General features: G+C 47.3%; 1 protein-coding gene across 2 annotated transcripts in view; it reads right to left on the bottom strand.

The window, feature by feature from the left end:
* Positions 1 to 19,647, bottom strand: part of fancc (FA complementation group C) — a 25,943-nt gene extending 6,296 nt beyond the window's left edge. Inside the window, exons 1-12 of one of the 2 annotated variants that reach the window (XM_035435907.1) lie at positions 19,515 to 19,647; positions 16,766 to 16,951; positions 13,141 to 13,228; positions 12,125 to 12,219; positions 8,436 to 8,561; positions 8,177 to 8,241; positions 7,865 to 8,029; positions 7,148 to 7,304; positions 4,294 to 4,349; positions 3,194 to 3,293; positions 2,696 to 2,771; positions 309 to 396 (exon numbers count right to left, since the gene is read on the bottom strand). In XM_035435907.1, coding sequence (XP_035291798.1) covers positions 309 to 396; positions 2,696 to 2,771; positions 3,194 to 3,293; positions 4,294 to 4,349; positions 7,148 to 7,304; positions 7,865 to 8,029; positions 8,177 to 8,241; positions 8,436 to 8,561; positions 12,125 to 12,219; positions 13,141 to 13,228; positions 16,766 to 16,951; positions 19,515 to 19,523 — 1,211 coding nt within the window. In that variant the 5' untranslated portion in view covers positions 19,524 to 19,647. The remainder of the gene's footprint in view (positions 1 to 308; positions 397 to 2,695; positions 2,772 to 3,193; positions 3,294 to 4,293; positions 4,350 to 7,147; positions 7,305 to 7,864; positions 8,030 to 8,176; positions 8,242 to 8,435; positions 8,562 to 12,124; positions 12,220 to 13,140; positions 13,229 to 16,765; positions 16,952 to 19,514) is intronic. The other variant, XM_035435908.1, reaches the window with a different exon arrangement.
* Between the last annotated feature and the right edge of the window lie 6,306 nt (positions 19,648 to 25,953).

Below are 25,953 nucleotides of genomic sequence, written 5' to 3'. Positions count from 1 at the left end.
TGGCTGGCCGACGCCCCCTTTCCCTGAGCCCTGCACCCCCTTTCCCTGAGCAAAACACTGACACTCACTTTCCCCGGAGGGCAGACAACCACTCTGGGTTGTAGTGAGGTTTGAGTGATGTTCACAGCACCTGATTTTGGTCAAGCAGCCAATCACAGGCCTTTGAAACATGGCGTGTGGACCGCCTGTAGCCAATCATTGATTGTAATGAAGCACTTCAATGCTCAATGCTGCAGCAGACTGAAAACCAGCAGATACCTTGTCTTGAGAAAGCATCCACAGACAGATAGGTGAGGTAGACGAGTTACCTGGCAGCATCTTCCTCTTCCTCCTCCACCTTCTGCAACGAGCAGCTGATCAGCAGCAGGTGCTCTGGCCACGCCTCCTCCGGAACATCTGTGGGCAGGAACATGCAAAGCCACGCCCACTTTCTAACAGCCGTTTCGCAAGGCATCGTATGCCGTCAATCACCGACTTCCATCAACCAATCAAAACGCCACACTCACTGCCAGCGTTTAGCCAGTTCAATGACAAGCAAGTCTTGGTCCTCTTTGGTACAATTAAACATCATGCTTTTTAAAGGAAAACCACGTGAGAACACACCAAAACCCAATCAGTGTTCAGGATCACACACAAATCCCATGACCCTTCCCAGTCCCATTTCATAAGGGCGTGAGCCCTCATAAAAAGAACAGGTCTCTTAATCACCGAGAAACAAACACACACCTATTTAAACATATTTAATGTCCTGTTTGCACTGAGGCCGTAGCCGGCTACGCTCTTCTGAGAGCAATGGCGGCCATTTCTGCCCTGAGCAGGGAAAGGAGGCGGGGTCAGGGTCCAGCAGGCCGAAAAAGGGCCGTCCCTCACAAACAGCGAATTTATATTACTGAGCCGGGAAAGGGCCTGGTTTCCTTCCTGTCACATTTTCTGATATAACAACCCAGTTCAGGCCGGAGCGGAGCAGGAAACAGGCCGGTATAAAGCGCACTTTGTCTTATTTTCACCCAGAACACAATGTAAGGGCAGAATTTTACAGCACTGCAGCGGGCAAGGAGCCAAAGGCTTTACTTTCCGAAAATGTGAATGTGAGAGCAAGACCTCACACACCTGTGTCAGGTGTACCTGGGACAGAGGCTCACACGCCTGTGTCAGGTGTACCTGGGACAGAGGCTCACACGCCTGTGTCAGGTGTACCTGGGACAGAGGCTCACACGCCTGTGTCAGGTGTACCTGGGACAGAGGCTCACACGCCTGTGTCAGGTGTACCTGGGACAGAGGCTCACACGCCTGTGTCAGGTGTACCTGGGACAGAGGCTCACACGCCTGTGTCAGGTGTACCAGGGACAGAGGCTCACACGCCTGTGTCAGGTGTACCTGGGACAGAGGCTCACACGCCTGTGTCAGGTGTACCTGGGACAGAGGCTCACACACCTGTGTCAGGTGTACCTGGGACAGAGGCTCACACACCTGTGTCAGGTGTACCTGGGACAGAGGCTCACACACCTGTGTCAGGTGTACCTGGGACAGAGGCTCACACGCCTGTGTCAGGTGTACCAGGGACAGAGGCTCACACACCTGTGTCAGGTGTACCTGGGACAGAGGCTCACACGCCTGTGTCAGGTGTACCTGGGACAGAGGCTCACACGCCTGTGTCAGGTGTACCTGGGACAGAGGCTCACACACCTGTGTCAGGTGTACCTGGGACAGAGGCTCACACACCTGTGTCAGGTGTACCTGGGACAGAGGCTCACACACCTGTGTCATGTGTACCTGGGACAGAGGCTCACACGCCTGTGTCAGGTGTACCTGGGACAGAGGCTCACACACCTGTGTCAGGTGTACCTGGGACAGAGGCTCACACACCTGTGTCATGTGTACCTGGGACAGAGGCTCACACGCCTGTGTCAGGTGTACCTGGGACAGAGGCTCACACGCCTGTGTCAGGTGTACCTGGGGACAGAGGCTCACACACCTGTGTCAGGTGTACCTGGGACAGAGGCTCACACGCCTGTGTCAGGTGTACCTGGGGACAGAGGCTCACACACCTGTGTCAGGTGTACCTGGGGACAGAGGCTCACACACCTGTGTCAGGTGTACCTGGGACAGAGGCTCACACGCCTGTGTCAGGTGTACCTGGGACAGAGGCTCACACACCTGTGTCAGGTGTACCTGGGACAGAGGCTCACACACCTGTGTCAGGTGTACCTGGGACAGAGGCTCACACGCCTGTGTCAGGTGTACCTGGGACAGAGGCTCACACGCCTGTGTCAGGTGTACCTGGGACAGAGGCTCTCACGCCTGTGTCAGGTGTACCTGGGACAGAGGCTCACACGCCTGTGTCAGGTGTACCTGGGACAGAGGCTCACACGCCTGTGTCAGGTGTACCTGGGACAGAGGCTCACACGCCTGTGTCAGGTGTACCTGGGACAGAGGCTCACACACCTGTGTCAGGTGTACCTGGGACAGAGGCTCACACACCTGTGTCAGGTGTACCTGGGACAGAGGCTCACACGCCTGTGTCAGGTGTACCTGGGACAGAGGCTCACACGCCTGTGTCAGGTGTACCTGGGACAGAGGCTCACACGCCTGTGTCAGGTGTACCTGGGACAGAGGCTCACACGCCTGTGTCAGGTGTAGCTGGGACAGAGGCTCACACGCCTGTGTCAGGTGTACCTGGGACAGAGAGACTTACCTGTGGGAAGCTGCAGCAGGGGCATGAGCAGAGACTGAGCAGCATGAGGGAAGAACACCTTCAGGGACAGCCTCTCCTGGAGCCAGAGACACATGCATACGTCTATACATCTGTACACATGCACCATCTGTACCATCGCTGTACGGACACCATCCCTGCCTATACTTACATAAAACTTCACTGTCTGTACTTACATACACCAACACTTACATACACCACCTCTGTCTATACATACATACACCATTACCCTCTGAAAAACTCGTCATAAGATGCCATGGGGTTTAGGGTTAGTGTAACCTAGCATTTCTTATGCAACTCCCCCTAGTGTTCATTATAAATACATCACAGTTGCAGATAAAATCTACACAAAAACACTGATCCCAGATGTGTTTAAAGTAATGCTTTTCATGTACAGCTTGGGATAAGGGTAGGGTAAGGTGACCAGGGATCGGTTTCTGGCTGGGGGAAGCACACCAGGTGCACGTACGAATCTCATACCTGTGGGTCGAGGAGGCAGAGCGACAGGAGAAAACAGCGTGTGAAGGTCTGTATGAGAGTTCTCAGGGCGGGGCTTCCCCGTGTCTCCACCAACAGGATTCTGTGGAACCAACGGAACGTCAACGCGTCACAATGGTCCTGTCCTCTGACACAGGCAATAAACTTGCCCGTTACTGGTTATTATAAATGGTCTTTACAGCGGACATGCTGTAACAGGGTTTGGTCGGCCATATTTTCCAAAAAGGCCACATTAGCCCGCCGGGCTAAAGACCAAGGCTCACAGATGAGGGAGCTAATCTCAGTGCCTAGCCGCTGCTCGAGCGCTAACGTACATCCCTGACCTCCGCTTCAGACCTCCGCTCAGACCCAAAAGCACATTTTATCTGCCAGTTTCCTCAGTCAGCGTGACATCGGGCTGCCAGCTTAAGGAATCTTTGAGGCGTGTTCACATGCGTGGGATAAAGCCCATGGATTTCTTCTTCTTTTTTTTCTTTGGTCTGTGACTTCCCTGCTCTCTGCTCTCTCCCCTCTCCAGAGGATTAACGGTGCATTCAAAGGGCTTTAATCCACAGGAAGGGGACCAGGGGGATTTGTGGGTAGACTTCGCCCTGAGGAGCCAACTGAGCGGGTTCAGTCCCCAGTCAGGTCATAGACAGGACTTAGCTAGGTTGGGGGGGTGGGGGGATGAAAGCATCACAGAGGTGGATTCTGGGGAATGGCCCTGTGGTGACATTGAACAGGCAGAGTCTAGTGTGTCCTGTAGGGTCTAAAATAGTCACTGGCTCTCCTGTAGTACTGTGTGGCCTGTAGGGTGTAAAATAGTCACTGGCTCTCCTGTAGTACTGTGTGGCCTGTAGGGTGTAAAATAGTCACTGGCTCTCCTGTAGTACTGTGTGGCCTGTAGGGTGTAAAATAGTCACTGGCTCTCCTGTAGTACTGTGTGGCCTCTAGGGTGTAACACAGTGGCCAGTTCTCAGGCGAGTACATGGGAGAGAGTATGTGATTGCAGGGTGAGTCATGCAGCTTTGATTCATTATTCAGCATGTCGCTTGGCAACACCAAATCAGGCAGAAAAAAAGTAGGGAAAAAACTAAACTCACCGGAACACATCATTGACAACCAGGAACATGGGATGGTGATGGGCAGAAGCTTTGGGCTACGAAGAAAAATAAGAAAGGAAAAGGTCATTTGCTTCTCATCCATATTCATGCTTTATGCAGTATCACCCTCAAACAGAGCTGTTAACCGAGCGCTCGTTAAAACAAGTAATTTACAGTCATCACCTGAAAACACTCATGCTCAGACAGTTCAATGTCATCACACTGTTTCCCATTACAAAACACAGTTTAAAGGCAACCCAAATGTGACTTAAGTCACAAAGAAATTATTCAAGACATACTCTGGTATGAAACGGCATCTTTTGCTCGGCACGATTACATTAAGTTATGAGTTCAACAATACAGCAAAGTTAACCTTCTTATACCATTAGGAATTAATGCTGTCAATTCCAGTTTTAGAGCTCAGTTTTAATCCAATTGCTTTCTCAGTCAGTTTCTAGCAATTTCTAGATCAATTTGTTGTTTCATGTCGCTGATAATTTCAATAATTAAGGACTTGTACAAAACAGACTTCCAACCCCGACGAAGGCCGTTTGCGGTCACAGGGCGTAGGTCCAGCACGTTTTAATTCTTCCTTGCCATGTTCAAATAAAGCGTTTTAACCATTAAGAGTGCCTTGGGACTCCTACTTATTTGCCATCTTTACTTTTTCACAACTTTGACTGGTAAAATAAACCCTTTTTGATACATTGGTATTTTCCCCTCTTTCCAACAAGCACCTTTTTGACTACTATGTTTATCCTTGCTGCATTCTTCCAACTTATATCAGCAACCGAAGTGGAATTGCCAAGGTGAACCACTAGAGGTCAGGATTGTAGCGTATTGTAAATCGAATGTTTTTATGTCTTTTTTTGATTTTTTTTTAACTGGCCATTCCTCCAGTTCACTGTGGAGGGAATAATCACACCCTGCTAAATTATCAAAGATGAAAACAAGATAATTTTTTTTTGCCGAAAGCCCTTGCTGAATTTGTGCTACACAGCCTCATGTGTTTTAAATTAAATTAATCCCGTTTAATATTTTCCTTGGAAAATATTCAACCGCTTTTTCCAAAAACACTGCATGTATTAGGCTCACATTATGAATCAAGCTTTTCATTTATTTATTTTTTGCCCCCCCTCCTTCCCCCCCCGGTTTGGAATGTCTGATCTTGTTTATCAGCACTCACTGGCTAAACCTCCGCTATCCGAGCGTCAGCGAGCACGTTCTCTCATCCGAAGCGTGTTATGTTAGCATCTGCTTATCACACCAGTTGGCAAGCCCGGCTCGCACAGACAGGAGTCAGAGAAAGACTCTGCATGCGCAGAGCGTCAGGTGGGCTTGTGAGCACCCAATCGGCCAGCGTGTGACACTATCATCCCGGCCAATCAAAACCCATCCCCGTACAATGCTACAGCCAATCAGGTGTCTCCCCTGCAGGCTTATGTATTAAATCTGGTTCACATAGGCATATTAAAGAGAAAATAAGGACAGAGGGTTTTAATAATGCACTGCAAGGAAAGAAGTGTGAAGCTCACTAAATTATGCATCAAAAAGGTTTCTTCCTGGCAACCTGTGACACATCATCACAGAAACGGCACTCACAAATATCATTTTCAGTTCAAATCACTCTGAACGTCCCAAAGCAGCGAAGTGAGACCAACCCACGTTCAAACAGCAACTCCTCAAACCCAAGCTGTAAATCTCAAAATCCATAAAAAGATAATCATCGCCACCTAGTGTCCATTTCACTGCTCTGCAACATTCTGTGACAGGCTCCCGCCCCATTCCCCACGAGCATCCAACCATCCTCAGAACCCAGAACCACAAACTTGTTTATAGTGCATGGCTTTATTTTATTTTTTTTTACTTTTCTTTTAAACATGTTTTAATTAATTTTTTTTTCCCCTCTCCCACTTTTAGTTTACTGAAGAAGAGGTCACACAATAATGAGCTGGACGGGTGCAGAAGAAGGCTGTTTGGAGGTTCTGGCTTCGCCCTAGTGAAAACAGATGTCTTCAGGGCTATCTCCCTCTCCGCAGAACCGACGCTTGAGGGAAGGTCAGTTACGCAGCGTTCTAAGAATCCTGTTTTTTTGGCAGAAGCCGTTCCGTAGAAGTTGCTGTTTATTGAGGTTGGACCGAAAGCCTCTGGAAAAAGCAGGAATGTGACACTAATTTCACACTTCCCATTCTCTGACTGAAATCTAAACAACCCCCGGAACCGACCTGCCCCCGATCCAAAACCTGTCAAGCATACACTCGTCAAACAAATGCGCGTTTACAATATCGACAAAAAAAAACGCTTTTTAATAAAAATAAATACGGTCCTGACAATGGTCCAAAAAAACAACTACGTGGAAATTAAATATGGATGGAGGTGAATCAAGGAAACAAGAAAAAAACAAACAAAAAGAAAAATGCAGAGGCCCTAGACTAACGAACGTGTTTATGTACGGTGAATTCCTGGCCAAGCAGCCTGCCATTTTGTGACTAAGCTAATTTAAAATGGGAAAGGGCTGTGATATGATTATAGGTAAACCATGAGAGCTGGAACCTCGAGCCACTGTCTCAGGCTTGGCCCAGTCTCTGATAGCCCAACGTCATCTTACAAGCTGTTCATGCAGACAATATTCATCTGAATTCAATCTGGGTGTTGGGGGAGAAATAAAGGCACGTTTAAATCCACATCAAATTCCTATCCGTGCCAGCAGAATTAAGATTTACTCGTACTTTTTGACTCGTTCAAGTTAACAACGCATATTCCCATAAGTCACTCTGGCTACAAGCGTCCGCAAATACGTCTAAATTGTAAATTGCGCTCGCGTGCTTTCAAGCGAAACTGAGGGAACGCCCACCAGAAGAGAATCGGCCACTCGCTGCTCCAGGTCCTGAGGAGATGGAGACGGGTTCGAGAGAGCGGACTCCACAAGGTCCAGGACGGCTCCCTCTAAACTGGGCAGGCTGTGGTGCCACAGGCCCATTAACGCCTGCTCTCCAAGAACCAGCTGCTTCCTGCGGACAAAACAGACAAAACACATCCTCAATATTTACTGTAAACGACACAAAACACATCCTCAATATTTACTGTAAACGACACAAAACACATCCTCAATATTTACTGTAAACGACACAAAACACATCCTCAATGTTTACTGTAAACGACACAAAACACATCCTCAATATTTACTGTAAACGACACAAAACACATCCTCAATATTTACTGTAAATGACACAAAACACATCCTCAATGTTTACTGTAAACGACACAAAACACATCCTCAATATTTACTGTAAACGACACAAAACACATCTTCAATATTTACTGTAAATGACACAAAACACATCCTCAATATTTACAGTAAACTACACAAAACACATTCTCAATATTAACTGCAACAAACAAAACATATTCTCAATATTAACCACAACCAACACAAAACACACTCAATATTAACTGCAGACAAAATCAAACAAAACACAAACTCAACGCATTATCAATATTTAAAGTAGACAAGATGCGTTTTTCCCGCAAACAAAATTTTTTAAAATTCCGTTTTTCCGTTCACTCTCACCCCAGCAGGGCAGCGTTCAGCGCGTCCAGGAAGTCTTCGCTGAGAGACGCTCTGTCGCACGACGTTGGGTGCTGCAGGAGAGCACCAATCAGAGGGGCCGCTTCGGGACACGTGACCAGAGCGGTGCACGTCACCGAGGCACCGCGCACGTCGTCACACGGACACCTACGGAATCGTGAGAGAAATACAGGAAGTGACACGGATGAGCCTCGCAGCCTCGGATGGACTCTGGAATGTGCCAGTGCCCACTGGGCCCGGCAGCTCCACCTGGCGACCCGCGAATGGCATTTGTGTTTAGCCCATGATACGAACCTCTCAGCCGGGTGAACCCCAGGGCAGCAGCTCCCACTGACCTCCCTCTCCAACAGCGCCACCATCTGGCAGGAGAAGAGAGATACGTTCAAAACACACAGGCACGTTTGCTGCTGTCCATTCTTGCCGAGGATGCAGTGACTACTGCTTACGCACGCACGCGCACATACACACTCGTTATCATACTCACAAGCAATAAACCCTCAGGTGTGCATTAAGGTACTATAAAAAATGAAAGACACACACACAGGCTCCTCACGTTTCTCAGAAACAGTAAGCGCTGGTCGGTCGGTGTGTGTGGTGCACGTTCCGAGCGTCTCACGGCACTCCCGGTACTACCGGCTGAACCGTGTCCCTCCTCCACAGAGAGGTGATACAGTAAATTCTGCAAAAAAAAGGCAGGAAAAATACATCTCTCTCATCGTCAGTCATCATTATTACCGCTATGATTATTAGTCTTTTCACATTTTCATAGGATGGTGTACAAGGATTCCATTTTCCCCGTCCTACTTTGCATACTTTTCCAAAGCCCTCTGTGGTTCCTCTGGAGATTTCACCAACTCCCCTCGAACCCTCCCCATTTTCCACACTCCCGTCAAACCACGACAAAGCCTGCGGACTCCCAGACCGACTCCGTGATTGGTCCCCGAAGAGCCCCACCCCCGCCTGCTTCACCCGGGTGTTTAACGTGCATGACGAACCTTCAAGGTCCACGTTAGATAGATTTATTAAGTGCTCATAGCATTAAAAAAAATAAAAAATTAAAAAGGAATGCGGAGTTCGAGTTCCGCGGAGAAGCGCCCTGCTGCGTTTCCAGCGGTCTGACCAATGCCTGAGCTCAGCTCCCCCCCACAGCTGACCTTTGACCCCCTAACCCCAACGAGCCATTGGCTCAGACTGTGCCAGTTTAGCAGTCCGACTGTAGCTCAAACTCAGTTCCTGTTGCAGTTGACCCCTGACCCCTTTTTTGGACACAGGCTCAGAGATGCTCTTTATGGGGCCTGTGAAAGCCAACATTCAATCAAAGGCGCCTACAAAAAAAAACATTAAAAAATTGTTCCAAATTTTGTGATCCAATTTCTGTGCACCAGAGTGCAGTCTGGCATCGCCTCAAACCCAGTCTGCTGCTTTATTTTCTTTGATTCTTTCTTTTCTCCAAAGCGCACAGAGTACAAACACTGGATGCGACACTGTAAACATGGAGCAGCTTTCCACGGAAGAAGAAAAAGGATGAAACAGCTGCTCTGGACAGCCGCTGGAGAGCGTTGCTACGTGTGCTGCGTGGTGAGGTTCTGTATGGCTACTGGCACACTGCATGCTCACTACCATTCACTAGCATCTGATCTACCATCCACTACCACCTAATCTACCATTCACTACCATCTGATCTACCATTCACTACCACCTGATCTACCATTCACTACCATCTGATCTACCATTCACTACCATCTGATCTACCATTCACTACCACCTGATCTACCATTCACTACCATTCACTACCATCTGATCTACCATTCACTACCATCTGATCTACCATTCACTACCATCTGATCTACCATTCACTACCATCTGATCTACCATCCACTACCATCTGATCTACCATTCACTACCATCTGATCTACCATTCACTACCATCTGATCTACCATTCACTACCATCTGATCTACCATTCACTACCATCTGATCTACCATTCACTACCATCTGATCTACCATTCACTACCATCTGATCTACCATCGATCTACCATTCACTACCATCTGATCTACCATTCACTACCATCTGATCTACCATTCACTACCATCTGATCTACCATTCACTACCATCTGATCTACCATTCACTACCATCTGATCTACCATTCACTACCATCTGATCTACCATTCACTACCATCTTGTCTACCATTCACAACTATCTGATCCACAAAAAGCAGGAACTCACACTTACTCAAACACTCAATGGCAGGCAGGGTGGGGCGTGGTGGGGGAAGGACGTCAAACGCCCAAGACTGCGGCTCTTCCAAAAAAATTACGGTCCTTAAAAAAATAAAAAGTACAATTTTCTCTCCGTCTCTGTAAATTAAATGAAAAACTTTTGAAAAGCTCAATAAGTTAAGAGGGCTTCAGACTGCTGGTAATAATTAAGCGAACGTCATGCAGTCCGGCAGCCAGACCAATAAGGAGATCTCTGAGCTCTGCCCGTGAGCACCGAACGGGTCTCAGCAGAAGGCGAGGGGAAAGAATATTCTTCAAAAATAAACATTCATTTTTAAAACCCGAAAAACGCGGTGTGGAACCACGGACCACGCGGGCCTCCGCAGTCCCAAAGCAGAACCGGCTGCCCCAGCACCCCCTCTCCCCGGGCGCGGAGCCGTCCCCCCAAAAATGGCCTGGAATTGAGATCAGCCGCGCGTTTTTCCGGACAGGCCCGCTGCTGCCGCTTGGCGGGGTGAGGGGGCGGGTTTTGGGGCGCTCTGCTCCGGTGAGCAGCCAGCCGCAGCCGGGGGGGATTAAGGCGGCCCGCACGCGCGCGCCTCAGACCTCAGGCACGCGAGCGTCCCGGGACGGCGGTGTCTGCGAGAGAGGAGCGTGTACGTTCCCCGCGCCCCATCGCTGCGGCGGGGCGTCAACGTGACCGTCCTGGCCATGCCGGCGGCCTGTGGCGGACAGGGCAGGGGAGATGGGTGTGGCCTTTAGTGGGATGGGTAAAAAAGGCCTAGGGGACTCCCCACCCCTCCCCTCCCCTCCGCAGGGGCAGGGTGGCGCATTTGGTGGGTAAAGCCACTGCAGCGGGTACAGGAAATGGCCCCCCCCTCTCTGTGAAGTCCCAGCTGACCGCTGGAGGATCGCCCAGACGCGGTGGTGGGGCAGCCAGAACAGTGACCACAAACACACAAGTGCGCGCGCGCGCACACACACACGCGCACACACACAGACACACACTAACATGTGCATGCACACACACACACATACGCCAGCTCTCTCAAACACACGTCTTCCTCTCACCAGACCTGGGAGCAGCTGTTTCAGCAAAATTAGGCTGTTCTCCACAAAGTTCCATTCACTTTCCACAGTCCCTCATATAGAATACCCACCCACAGCCCACCCCTTTAACCAGCCCCCACCACCCCTGCCACATCCCTCCAAAAAAATAACACAACCATCCCAACTTCCCTTTCAACAGGTTTACAAAAAAACAAACATCTGGCAAATTAAAAGTTTAAGAGCACTCTTAATTAGCAAGGCCTTTTCATTTGATTAAAACTAATCAAAAGAATACACACATCCGATCTTGGTGGGGGTTTGAGCATGTGTGAGAGAGTGTGTGTAGAGGACAAAATGAAAGAGCCTGACAGAGTTTACGGTAAGACATCTGCGTGAACTCTGAAAAAGTTGAATGGGGGTAATTTGCTGTTTTTTTGGGTCTTCTTATGTTATTAATGAGCTGCTTTCTCTAGTTTGCTCTCAGCCACTGAGGAATAAGACTGTGAACCATTCACATTCCCTACACTAGAGCTGACTGTTAGTCTTACGCCATTTTGAAAATCGTTTTTTATCCCTGCAACTGATCCATCACCACAGTTAATGAGATCACATACATAACTCTGCATTTAGCACAGAGAATCATATTAAACAACATGGGGGGAAAAAACACCAGATATATTGGATTAACCACTGGAAGAAAACCCGGTTCCCTCAACAGAAGCAGGGAAGGAGGAAGACTATGACCATCAGAATTCTTATAAAAGTAGAATTTAGTCATAAAAATAACTTCAACTGGCTCATAAGAGGAACAGGCTCAGGTCAGATGAAGCACAGAATACTGAGGAGGTGGTGGATTAGCTCAGTCAGCGGAGCGCACGCCGCAGCAGGGGTTTGCCAGGAAATAGCTGGCTGCGTCGTAGTCCAGAGGCGTAAGAGAGATGGGGCTGTAATTAGACGCAGATCAGTTACCCGGATCCACTGGTTGGCCCTCCGCTCCACGGCGTTCTGCGGCTCACTGCTGTACAGCCACCACAGGCACTGAAGTAGACAGTCCAGACTCTCCCCTGTTCCCCAAAAACAACACAGGCACAGTTCCACCCATCAGCGCTTAACGGCAACTCGGGGGGAACGCAAATGCCTCCAAACTCATTGGGCGACACTTCCACCTATAGCAAGACAGTGATCCCAACGATCTTTTTCCAAAGTCAAAAACAGGAAAATTCTTCACTGGTCTATTCATTCACCTGATCACAATCGAACTGAACATATACGGTTTCATATACATTTTTACGATAGTAAAGTAAAACTCATCTTTTTGTGTCATTGTAAAAATCTGATAAAATTTATGAGCTTCATGCTTTTTCTAGTAGCAATGACTAGAATAGAAGCACTTCATGAATTTAAGCTACTTGTTCAATAAATTAATAAATTACAAGAAATTGCTGTATTTAGCTCCTGCACGATCAGAGGCCACAATCAAAGGCCTCGGAGAAATAACATAATTACCAGAGTTCATTCAATGCCTCCGACCCACATGCAATGCACCTGACAGACCGGCTATGTTTAGATGGCTTACTCGATATATTACTGGGAACAATAACCCCCTCAGCAATTTTCCATAATCCCATGATTATGAAAGTTTAGGAAAAAGCAAGTAGGGACTGCTTTTTCCTCCTACTTTTCCAAACTAAAACAATAAACAGAACTTTTTTTTTCCTGGTCATGACCGTGAGAACTGTGAGTTAGCAAATTACATAAAACTACACATGGATGCATTGCAGAGTTTTTAAGCCTTGGTAATATATTTACGTTATGCGCTGCCAATAAAGCTTTCTTGAATTGAACTGAGGGAGAGCAGAATGGAGTCAGAGAGAGAGAAGTAAAGGCGCCCGGCGGGTTAACTGGGAAACGAGCAGAGCGTAATTACTTGACCCTTCTCATTAACCCAAACGGGACACTCGCCGGAGGTGAAGGGGTGAATTTACCGTCAGTGCTAACGCACGGGTTCCAGCACAGCCTGCCCACCAACTGGCCCAAGAACGGAAGGCGGCCCATTGCTTCTGTGGTGGAACGCTAGAGAGAAGGAGAGAGAGAGAGAGGGGGGGGGGGGGGGGGGGAGGAGAGAAGGAGAGGGAGAGGGAGAGGGGGGTACAGAAAGACAGAGAGGCAGAGGGAGAGAGAATGAGAGAGATCATGACAGGAAGGTGCGAGTCTTCCCCCTGCCTCCCTCGATGCTTGGCACAGGAGAAGCCTGCATCCATCCCTGGGGCTGAGAGACTGGGACCAGCGGGAGAGAAATGCGTTTCTGATTAAGCTCTGGCTTGTTTACACACATTTTTCCTCATTTAACCCCCCTCCCCGTTAAAGCTACACGCCACGCAAGTGCGTTACCCTCGCTGGCGCTACGAGGGGCGAGCGTTACCAAGCACAACGTAGCCAATCCCACATCTCAACCATCAAACAGTCTCATTCAAAACCGCTTCATTGCCTGGTTTGTAAAGGCTTCAAATTAAGATTTTAAAACAAAATTTAAGTTTTGGTATTTCGCAGCATGACTTTGACGACTTACATTTTATTGGACACAATCCATTTATACAGCTGGATATTTTCTGAAGCAATTTAAGTAGCTTGCTTGAGGATTCAACGGCTGTGCCCCATCTGGGAATCAAACCTGCAGCTACAAGCCGAGTTACAAACCATTATACTGCACTGCAGCAGTCAAAGTTTTTTGTTGTCTTATATTACGTGCTTATATGCTGCACACATAATTTCTCCTGGAACAGCCAAAAAATAATTAAAACTTCATAAATCAACAGGCTGTGTTGTTAATAATCAAAGCCAGCACTGTTCTCATCGGATCTCGAAGATTGCAGTTATTTTCTTTTTCCCCCGCCACTGGAGCACAGCCAAACAGCGAACACGTGAAACATTAAAAGCACATGATTTCGGTAATGATCTACATGTACACATGGCCCCCGTTTAACACTAGACGTGTGTAAACGAGCGTGTGACGCAGCAGAGGAGGAATGTTCATCTAGATAAGGGCCCTTCCGTTCAGCGTGTAGCGTGTAGCGTGTGGCGTGGAGCGGACTCCACAAAACAGCCCTGGGATGGAAACCCCGAATTCTGGAGAGGGTTGCTTTCGAACTCGATCACAGTGCGTGGAGAGTCCGTTTCATTTCGTTCAGTAATTCACTGGACCCGTCTGAGGTTCCCTGAAGCTGATGCGCTTTGTGGTTCAGAGTGGTTCACCACATTTACAGATAAACAGAATTAGCTCCTGCCTCTGATTAACCCACAATGGTCTTACACCCATAAACATAACAGAAGACAGCTAGGGAGAAGCATCCCAGGGTAACAGTACGTGACTAATCTTCCTCGTAACGAAGTGACCCCGTATTACAACGACCATTCCGACTGGTCTTCAAAACATTTCCTGGGTCTTTCTCCATGTACTCTGCACCAGATGGATTTTTTTAATATGCTGTGTTTATTGACTCATTAATAAATAACTGGCAAAAAAAAAAAAAAAAAAAACTGCCTTCAACCGGGTGGATTGAGTTTCACTTCATCACAAATGGACGGGAGGAAGGGGAGGGAAACGGCCCACAGCCTCACCTTCCAAGTGCGTCATCTCAAAGAGTTCCAGTTTGTTTGAACGTGACATGGACGAGGCGCCTTCGGAAGGGGCTTTTGAAATCAGGGCCCGCTTCCTGTCAAGGGGAACTTCGCTCACAGAGCCGCCCTGTCCATGGGACAAGTTATGCAGGCGCACGCACGTCTCCTTCATTTTCCCACCCCTCCTAAACCTGGTCTTTGAGCTAGGCCATGCCTACGGTGCCAGGAGGAGGAGGAGACACGTTTCAAAAAAGCTCAAAATACTCCAGCTCTGCCAGTCGAAAAGGTCACGGAAGGGAAAAATAAATAAATAAATAAATAAGAGTTCCTGGTTTGAAACGTGATGCAAATGAGGAAATTGGAATAAATAGTTATAATTTTCCATTTAATTTTTTTGTTACCCTCCAGGCTAAAGCTACAATAAAGCCCATTTATCACGAAAGTTCTTTGGGGAATCCAGAAACTTTGTATTATTGAATTTTTTTGTGTGACTTTTTGAACAGCTTTTTACAAGGGTGAGCTGGGAAAGACTCTGCTCTAATTAAGAGATCTCGGTCCCTGTCGAAGCTGTCGATGTTGTCACCCAGCTGACACGCGGGAGGGGGAAAAAAAATTGAATAAATAAAAAAAATGATGAAAATCGAGAGGAATGATTACATCTTGGCAGCGCAGCCGTCGCAGTGAACAAACTGAAACCCTGCCGGCTGAGATCTCGTTTTTCTTTCCGACGTGCCAAGAACTGAGGCTGCTGGGCCGGGGGGGCTGCGGGGGGGTTGGGGGTCTGGTGGTGAATAAAGGAACCCTTTCAAGATAGTACCGAGGTGGTGGGAAAGCACGGTTCCTCTTAACACTACATTCTCACAAATCCCCAACGCTCCACCCCCCCCACCCCCCCACCCAGCCTGCTCAATTTGCTCCATCTGATGCAGGGATACATTAGGTTAACACTGCCGGTCCCTCAGCGCCTATTACGCTGCTAACCCAGCCTCAGAGCCTGCCAACCGCCTGCCTGCTTCAGCCCAGAGACTCACACTGACTCTGTTAGAGACTCACTCTGCACACTAACCCTATTAGAGTCTGACTCGGTTAGAGACTCACTCTGCACACTGACTCTGCTAGTGACTCACTCTACACACTAACCCTATTAGAGTCTGACTCGGTTAGAGACTCACTCTGCACACTGACTCTGTTACCAACTCACTCTACACACTGACTCTGTTACCAACTCACTCTACACACTGACTCTGTTAGAGACTCACTCTGCACACTAACCCTATTAGAGTCTGACTCGGTTAGAGACTCACTCTGCACACTGACTCTGTTAGAGACTCACTCTGCACACTAACCCTATTAGAGTCTGACTCTGCTAGTGACTCACTCTGCACACTGACTCAGCTAGCGACTCACTCTACACACTAACCCTAACCCAGCCTCAGAGCCTGCCAACTGCCTGCCTGCTTCAGCCCAGAGACTCACACTGACTCTGTTAGAGACTCACTCTGCACACTGACTCTGCTACCAACTCACTCTACACACTGACTCTGTTAGAGACTCACTCTACACACTAACCCTATTAGGGTCTGACTCGGTTAGAGACTCACTCTGCACACTGACTCTGTTAGAGACTCACTCTGCACACTGACTCTGCTACCAACTCACTCTACACACTGACTCTGCTACCAACTCACTCTACACACTGACTCTGTTAGAGACTCACTCTGCACACTAACCCTATTAGAGTCTGACTCGGTTAGAGACTCACTCTGCACACTGACTCTGTTAGAGACTCACTCTGCACACTAACCCTATTATAGTCTGACTCGGTTAGTGACTCACTCTGCACACTGACTCTGCTAGCGACTCACTCTACACACTGACTCTGTTAGAGACTCAATCTACACACTGACCCTATTAGGGTCTGACTCTGTTAGAGACTCGCCCAGCACACTGACTCAGTTAAAGACTCACTCTGAATCAGACTCATATACTCACTGTGAGCTGCAGCTCTTGAAGCAGCTGCCGCAGGAAGATCCTGAGTTTGGGCAGGTGAGCTCGAACGTCGGCCCTTTCCAAAGAGGAGGTGGACTGCCCCCAATCCACCGCCTTGCCCACCCAGAACTCCACCACCCGCTCGGAGAAGGGCCCGGACTGGGTCATGGTTCTGATCTGGTCCAGACACTGCATAGATGGAGAAACACACACACACACACACACACACACACACACACACACACACACACACACACACACACACACACAGAGGCTGTCATCAATGGGCACGGGGAGGGGAGAACCAGGGGGGTTCCAGAGTGAGGTCATCTGCGTTTGCGGAAAATAATGAATCTTTTAAGCAAAGGCTGAAGTGACAGGAGCTGTGATCAGAAAACTGCGGTTAAATGTACACCACAGCTGGGGCTCGGGGTTTTTACCATCTGAATTTGTCATCACCCAGTGTTTCATTAGCTGAGCTGTAAAAGTGCACCCTGCTCAAACGCCAACACCAGCGCCAACTCACAAACTAAATTCTGATGCGGGGGCAAACAGAATGTCAGTATAATGCAAATCCTTTATTCCCTTCAAACTTCGCTACGTTCAGCTGCGGACCGTGAATTTCTTCTCGTGCTCTTGGCGAGTCACCGTACGAGATCAGGACCGCCTGTTAAAAAACGATTTCCCAATTAAACGATGAAAGGAGAAAATTAGGAGCTCAAGAGTTCCCACAGAACGGGGCGTCGCTGCGCTCATGGTATGACATCACGGGCGAGGACGCTGCCAGACCCCGTTCCTTTTCAAAACTGCGTTTCAAAAACCAAACAGGCGCACGATGACATCATGCCCGTTGCCCTTGTTTTCTGGGCAGCCGTCCTCAACGGCCGCTAGTAAAGATTTAATCAGCGAGGCTAACGCGCGAGCGCGGCGCTTGCGGTTTCCCCAAACGTGCGATTTACAGAAAGGATGCGAGTGAGAGAGGCGCAGGGCATTCCGATCCCCGAATTATGGCGCATTTACCTTCTTACACAAAAACGTTTTACATTAATGTGTGTTTAATGTAGAAAGAGAATAGATGTGTGGGGGGGGGAGGGGGGGTGGAAGCTATCTAAGAGTCATATTTTTTATGTTGAGTTTTGGTGTGGTCATTCACAATACAGTTTGTGAAATTTGGCATTTCTGCAGGGCTATTTATACTTTATCAAATATATGAACATTTGGTAAAAGTAGCTTCGGACCTACATACATTTAGCAGCAAGAGCATTCAGTATAAAGTCTGTCATCAGACCTGTGCGTTCTTATTTTTAGCCCATATGCATTCAGTTGTAGTAAACTGCTGTGAAATTAAGTTGTTGTCACCATGTAGCTAATAGTCAAGTCCAGCAGGTGTTGCACTGAACACCACCTCACTTCTGCAACTGACTTTTAAAGCCTGCAATTCAGTCCTCCGGTGGCAAGGTGGCAATGCAGTCTCCTCATTAACTCTATGTTGAGCAATGCAACATTCCATTTAACTGATCCATCATATGCCATTTATTCATTTTAAGCATGCCTACTGTATATAAACAAAGCCATGTTCATGCCAAGGCAATAAAGATAGCCAAGTATTCCCATTAATGAATAGGTGAATCAATGTGCATATTAGCGGATATGTCACTTGCTGATTTATTTATTTATTTTTGCTTTTTACTTTTTATTAAGAGAAAGCAAATAGCTATTGCAGTCAGTTGTTTTATGTTCAGCTTTTGAAACTTGGTACCTGTGTCAGTTCAGGCAAAATGTTTTTGCCATGTGAAAATTACAGTTGAAATAGTTTTCCAAATTACTTTAACTATTTGGAGGGGTTCTATTGTAAAAATGCTAAAACATCACTTTTTAACCGACTGACCTGCAGACAGCCATTTGCACAGATTTTTTCTTGTTTGCTGAATTAATTATTTTTTTGCCTAATCGCTTTTTTTAAACTGTCAGGTGCTGTGCTTATTTTAATTTATAATGGTGTAACCGTGCACGTGTCCGTCTGGATGTGTGGTCCCACTTAGGTCAGATATGTATTTGCATAATTAGGCTTGCAGCTGTTCACAATTATATGCAAATGAAGTGCTAACGGTCGAAAAAAATTTTCGAAAATCTAAACATTATTGCTGCATAACAAACAAACTTGTTTCTCCACTTGAATAAACGCTGGAAGATATATTCATTTCATTATTGAACAGCAATAAAATATCGGCAAAAGCCGGGTATTTAAAATATTTGCAACACTCTACAATACAATCCCTGCAATCGTAGAAATGATAGTAACAGGCAAAAAAAACAAACCCTCCAGTGGCTCAAAACAAAACGAACCTAGAAAGAACTTAATGCAGTATAACTAAGTACAGTATATCCATGAAATTAGATAGCTAGCTACAGTACCTCAGTTTGACCGTACAGAATCACAACACAGACTATACATTTTAACAAGGGATGATATAAAAACGCCAGCTGTATTTAGAAACGCCACGCTGACAGGTGACTAAATAACAAAATTTAACACGTATTAACCGGTTTACTTTCAGAACATTTACTGTTATCTTGTTCTTCCTGATAAGTGATAAATGAATTGAAACTAACGTTAAACTCTGGGAATGTTACCTAGCTAGTAGAGTTAACGTTAACTAGCTGGTTAGGCACAGGCAACAGCTAGCTAAGTAGCTAGAAATCCGCAAAAGCGCATACTATACTGAATGTCACCTAATAATAAGAATAATACCTCAATCATTGGCGTTACCTTTACATAAGGAGTTATTCTCTGCCCTTCTCGGAGCCCGTTAAGCGCAATCTCGCCAGCACAGAATTTCGGCGACAATCTTAAACTTCCCTCTCTCGGTAGTTTTACAAACCGGAAGTTGTCACCGTGTAGTATTTCGCGCGCCACTCTTCAGTTCTTTCACTACTGCAGCCGCTGCGCATCCAGCGCAGTCGGACAGCGAACGGACTTCTACACTGCACAGACTACCGTCTGCGTACAGTATCTGCGGAGAGAGGAGCTATATGCGAGAGAGAGTTGATGATATATGCGCGGCCGAAATGACTGAATGCCCAGAGAATAGAATTCTAAGTCATCCCATTCACTCTGCCATATAAATCAACTCCCTATCCTTGAATACACAGTCACAGGTCGGTGAATACGCGCAGAACATGCACAACTGAACCAGATTGATGTAATTGATGATTATGCACTAACTAATATTAACCAGTTTGTGCGAATGCACTTCGTTTTATTTGGAAATTATTTACCTATGTTTTAATTCTAAACGGCAAAAAACACAGCTGTAAGCACAAACCACCTACATTTACACGATGTAAAACCGTCTAACAAAATACTTTTTATTTTTATACTTTGTAATAAGGAGCTATGTTTTTGCACTGTTGTTCACCATCTGGAAACTCCTCGGTGACATTACCTTAAATAGCGCACATGTACAGTGATGGAAAATGCACTTTAATTTCAAAAGACATAACTGACATTAAGTAGGAATAAAAATATATCGTTTTCAATACCTTTCAGACCTTGCATCATTTTTGAGTTGTTTGATTTGTACATGTGTTTACACAGTTTGGGCCTTCCTGCGGGTGTTCGCAAAAGTTTAGGTGACATGCTGAATTAATTTCCACCTGAATGCTGTTTCCCAGAACTTGTTGCTAAACACAGAGCCTCACTGTACTCGCTGTCGGTTAACTCCAGCCCTCTGCCACCAGGTGGCGCTGTTTAAAGTCTTTGTTTCGAACGCCGATGTGCTAATGCGAGTCGCACATGTGCATTACAAAGTCGCTCCAGTGACGCTTTTGCATGCTGAAAAGAAGCAGAAACATTCTGAAATCGAATTACGCGGGGAACTTTTCACATTCAAAAGTTACTTCTAATTTAAAAAATACTTCGTCTGTAGAAAAACTTAAGTCTTAAAAAAAAGTTACACAGCTGTGCTCTTACTGTGTTTGTGTGGTTTGGGCCGTCCTGCTTATTTTCAGCTGTAAACACTGGAATATTATTGGCTAACAATGTGAAGGGAAACAAATGCTGTATATCAGTTCAGTTCCCCTTAAAGATTAAATGTGTGGGGCAGTATCCCAAGAGCTGCAGTGACAAACAGCATTAAGTCCCCATGCGCAGCAAAATGTTCAGAGCCAGTGACAGAATTGATATGAATCCAAAAATGGATACAATATACACTTGTCAGTAAAGTAAAACTCTTCTGTTAGAGTTGATTTAAAGTGGAACATTTTCGGGGTGTTTTTTTTTTTGTTGTTTTTTTTTGCGTAAAATAAGATGTAGCGGGTCTCGTCGAAGGCACGATGGCACACAAACCTCCCATTTTGTGAGACTAATTGGGACATCTGTTACGGCGCTCTATTTTACAGCGCGTGTCCTTGAAGGAACTGCTCTGCGGCCGGGCTGCTGCCTCTGGCTTTCATTGGAGCCGATGTGGTGCGGTCCTCCTTCACCTTTCCGTCAGTCCCTGGATTTGTGTGTGGGGGGGGGGGGGGGGGGTCTCCCGACGCTTATCTCAGCCGCAGGGTGCACTTTGACACTGGCCAGACGACCGTCCCGCTGAACTGCAAGGGGAGTTTGCGTAAATTAGGGCGAGAAAGAGAGAGGGAGACAGAGACAGAGAGCATATGCTTTGTCAATACCGTCCTCGATGTCCTACCAGTGAAGCATCATAGAAATTAACTGAATTGAGAAAGAGTGATCGAGAGAAATGAGGTTATATAGTATTGAAATAAGGAGATAATATAATATCGATAGTTTGTTTCATATTTATATGTCCTTGTAAAAACTGGCAAATACCGCTTTCGTTCTCTTCCCAATAAAACCTCACTGAATAGAATGGACAGAGAGTGGGAGGTGAAAAAAGAGAGTGTGTGTGAGAGAGAGAGGGGAAGAGAGTAAGGCTAAAAGCTAAGCTAACCATTACGGTGTCCAGTTACTCCATTTCAGCATTGATCTCGCTGATACAGAACAGGGTGTTTGTGAGCAGGAAGTGAGTGCAGGATTTATAGCATGGTGCATTACTGCAGATGGGACCGGGGCCTGATGGACCAAGCCGTTGATGGTTGCTTTGCATCCAGCCATTTATTTTAGAAGGGCTCTGGGTTAAGGAAGCCAGTAGGAGCCGTGATTGGACCTGAAGTTTCCTCCCCGGGGTCTGTGCAGCCGTCCGCCGCCGCTGTCGAACCGTGAGCCGAGCCACGCCGGAGAGCTGTGGTGCGGCAGAACCTGGGGAGGCGGAGAGAGGTGCGTGTGCGTGCGTGTGTGTGTGTGTCAGGTGATATCATCTGCCACTGCTCCTACCCACCCCCTCCGCAGGTGTAGCCGGAGTCAGGGACAGGGGAAGGGCTGCAAGGGCAGCGGTGTGGAGTAGTGGTCAGAGCACCGGACCCTTCATCTTAGCCTGAATCCCCAGTGAGTTAGCTTTAGCCATTAGCAAACTCCTTTACCTCAGCCATTCCTATATATGCAATCATCATCTTAAATGATGATTGCATATATAGAACCCCCCCCCCCCCCACACACACACACACACATAGCATGGGGGGGGGGGGGGTTCGAATGCAGCTGAGTGTTCTCAACGCTCAAGGCAGGGAGAGAGATGACTGCAACGTTCCCATCCGAAAATGTGTGCGTGTGCGCATGTGTGCGTGAGAGAGAGAGGGGGGTTGCAGAGTTTTTTGGAGGTTGTAGCAGTCTCTTACAACATGGAGAATGTGTTTAGAGAGGGCCAGCGGCTCCAGATCAGACGCCCCTGCGCCTGTGCTTCCTGTAGCACTGTGGGCCGTCTCTGCGCCTCGTAGGGCGGCGGCCTTGGCCCGCCTGGCGAGTGGAGACTTTGCCGGAGAAACTCACACACCGTACGCGCGCAGTTAAGCAAAGAAAATATTTGTTTTCAGAGCTTTTATTATCTTTGTGTGTGTGTGTGTGTGGTTTTTACGATAAAAACCGAACCGCCGGCTTCCATAGTTAAATTGATTTATTGCACGGGGACTGAACTATTCGCTAACGTAAATTATTGTTTTCTTTGGTTGAAAGAAACCGCGTGGTAAAAAAAATTGTACCCATGGTGGAATAAAAATGTTTTAATTAATCGTGCTTTTTTTGAAGATGGTGGGTCTTTTTTGTGTCCTTTGTAGTCCTTCTAAAAGCCATGAAATACAGATTATTTTCCCAAGTCACAGCGGTTAGAGAATGGATCGCATCCTAACTTTTACCTGGAGGCTAAACGGGCCAGGTTCCTATAGTCGACCCTTGCAGTTGCACAGCAAAAATAAAAAATGAAAAAGGGTAGGTGAATAAATAGTGGGGAGTTCGGAGGGGAGCTGGGGGTTGGGACTGTGCACTTGAAAGTCTCTGGGTGAAAACCACAGGTTTCCCGGTGCTCTGCTTGTGTGAAATGAAAGGGGAGCTAAATCTGTACCGCAAGTGAAAATGGCCGTCCTGGTGCAGCACTGTTGGACAGAGACCATTTGGGAGGTGGGGGGGGGGGGGGGGGGGGGGGGGGGGGGGGGGGTGTCTGGGGGGGTTGAAAATTCCTTCCCAAACCACTGTGAAAAATTGGGATCCTTTAAACATCCAAGTTGGTGGACCAATTCCGTTCGTTTTGACGCAGGTTGAACTGTGCAGCTGCCCAGAGACAGCGCTGGGCACAGAACCAGGTGAGAGGGGGCGGGGCACAGAACCAGGTGAGAGGGGGCGGAGCACAGAACCAGGTGAGAGGGGGCGGGGCACAGGACCAGGTGAGAGGGGGCGGTGCTCAGATGTTGTTCTCTGCTAGCACATGAGAGAAGTAAGGCTTTCACATCACCAACATTATTTGCACTAAAATTAAGGCATGTATATTTTTCTCTCTTTCTTTCCCATAAAATCTGTTTCCTATAAAGTAGAATTTTTGAAAAATGCAGAATGCGCATCTTTGTAAACACAGAAAATGTATAATAAAGCTGTCCCCGCAAGAGAGGGGGGGGGAGAAGGAGGGATTAAAAAAGAAAAAGGGAAAAAAAAATTTGTACTGAAATTGAATTTGCCGACTGGCTGTGTATCAGCGGCACACTCACACAGACTGGGCGAGCCAGCTGGCTCTGACCCCCCCGCCCCCTCGCCCCTGCCCCCCCCACCCTACACACTGAACGGTAGCAGGGAGACTGGGAGTGGATGGGAGTTCCCCATACTTCCAGCGCAAATGCCGAACCCACCCTCTCCATCTGTACTCCGGCATTGGAACACACGCACGCACATGCTCACACACATACACGCACGCACACACACGCACACACGCACACACACGTGTGCATGGACACATAAATATGAGATACACACAAACGCAGACAAATGCACACACACGCACAAGTGTGCACACGTTCATAAGAGCACACACACAAACTCAAACATGCACAACACAAAAATACACACACACACACAAACTCAGGGAAAAAGCAAGGAAATATGCTTAGACTTATCAGATCATATCTTCCATAACTTCTCCATCTGACCATAACTGCACACTTCTGCCTTTTTATGAAAAATCAGCTCAGATAAATTTACCCCTGTTTTAGCAGCATGTGAAAAGACGAGGAAGCGAAGTCGGTGAAACCCAAACGGGAAGGACTGAAGCAAAACGCGGAGCTCGGCACAACCGGGCCCCTCGTCATCCGAGGCAGTTTCCCCACAACATTAATAAGCGGATGAAATACTGCCATTATCTCACAACAGGAGTATAAGGCCTTTATAACATAAGTCATACCCAAAGTGAAAACAGACCCCTGACAAATCAAGTGTCTGAACGGCTCTTAAACTGAAACGTAATATCCGAGCGCCAGAAACTCAGAACGCAGGAGCAGTCCAACATCGGGGACAGTGAAAAAAAGCCCGGCGTTGGGAGACGCAGAAATCTCTCAGCTGTACGCCGTTAAAACAGATGGTCGGTCTTGATGTCAATTCATAAATCTTTCCCCCGGCCGAGGAGATCTGTGATCTCCTTCTTGGGGACAGCTCTTAGCGAGCTCCTCGTTAATCAGGGGTTTGTTATCGTATTTGGACGGCTTGTGTAAAGTGTAATTTGATTAGAGACGGGCCAAAGGGAAGTGGCACGCCGTTCGCTGAGAAATAACATTAGAACACAGGAACATATTGTGACCTGTCAAGTCGTACATTTTTGTAATAATTCATTTCCCCCCCAAAAAAAAACAAAAAAAAAAACGAATGTTAAAAGTGGGTGACTCATAATGTTAATGGACACAGGCATTCTCCTCATATGGTTCTGCCAGATATATTAGCTTTATAACCTAAAACCGTGTGTGTATAGCTGAGGTTTTTTGGTTGTGGGGTGTGTGTGTGTGTATGTGTGTGTGTGTGGGTATTTGTGAAAGAGTAAATGAGTGTGTGTATGCAGGTGTGAGAAAAGAAGTGTGAGAAAGAGATAGAAGGGAAGAGAGGGAGAGAGAGTGAAATAAAACGATAGTGTAATTTGATTATGCTGTATATTTTTTAATATGCTTTGCTAATACTATTCTAGTTGTCTAGTTGAGGCCATATTATTGGATTGGAATTTACTGTCTAGATTTCCAGGCCCAACAAGTACAATACACAATATTTTTCTCCCATACATATTTTATAGTTGTTTGTACGCTTAAAACTTTGCCAGCAAAGCCGATTTTGAATAGAAATCTGAGGGACAGATGAGATGACCCAGCACAGCCTGAGAGGGAAGAGATACATGCGTCACCTTCCCACTCACTGCTAACCCCCCCTCCTCTTCCCAAAGCTGCTCTTCCCAACACCCTCCCCTTCCCAAACCTGCCCCTACCCAACACCCCACTCCCTTCCTAAACCTGCTCTGTACCCACTGTACCCTGACCACACCCTGCATCCTGACCACACCCTGACCATGCCCTTTGTCCCTCCCCTGTACAGGTGTAGTACTAGGCGGCCCTGTATTGAGCACCCCCCGAATATTCGGCATTCGTGATGCCCGCCACGGGGTAGAATGGCCCCTCAAGCTGAACCGAAGGAGCGGGCTTTCAGCCCGATGGGGTGAAGCATTGCTCCGCTCCGCACCCCCCCCCCCCCGCCACCCGCCCCCCCAATCAGAGTCCCAATCGAATGTTGGGGTCCGTCGCAGCCGTTCTGCACGAGGGAGCCGTCACCCCCGACAACG

This window comes from Anguilla anguilla, chromosome 10 (assembly GCF_013347855.1).
Source record: "Anguilla anguilla isolate fAngAng1 chromosome 10, fAngAng1.pri, whole genome shotgun sequence".
In the NCBI taxonomy this organism is placed as follows: Eukaryota; Metazoa; Chordata; class Actinopteri; order Anguilliformes; family Anguillidae; genus Anguilla; species Anguilla anguilla.
Note: the sequence above shows the minus strand (reverse complement) of the source record. Positions and strands in the feature narration are given on the sequence as shown.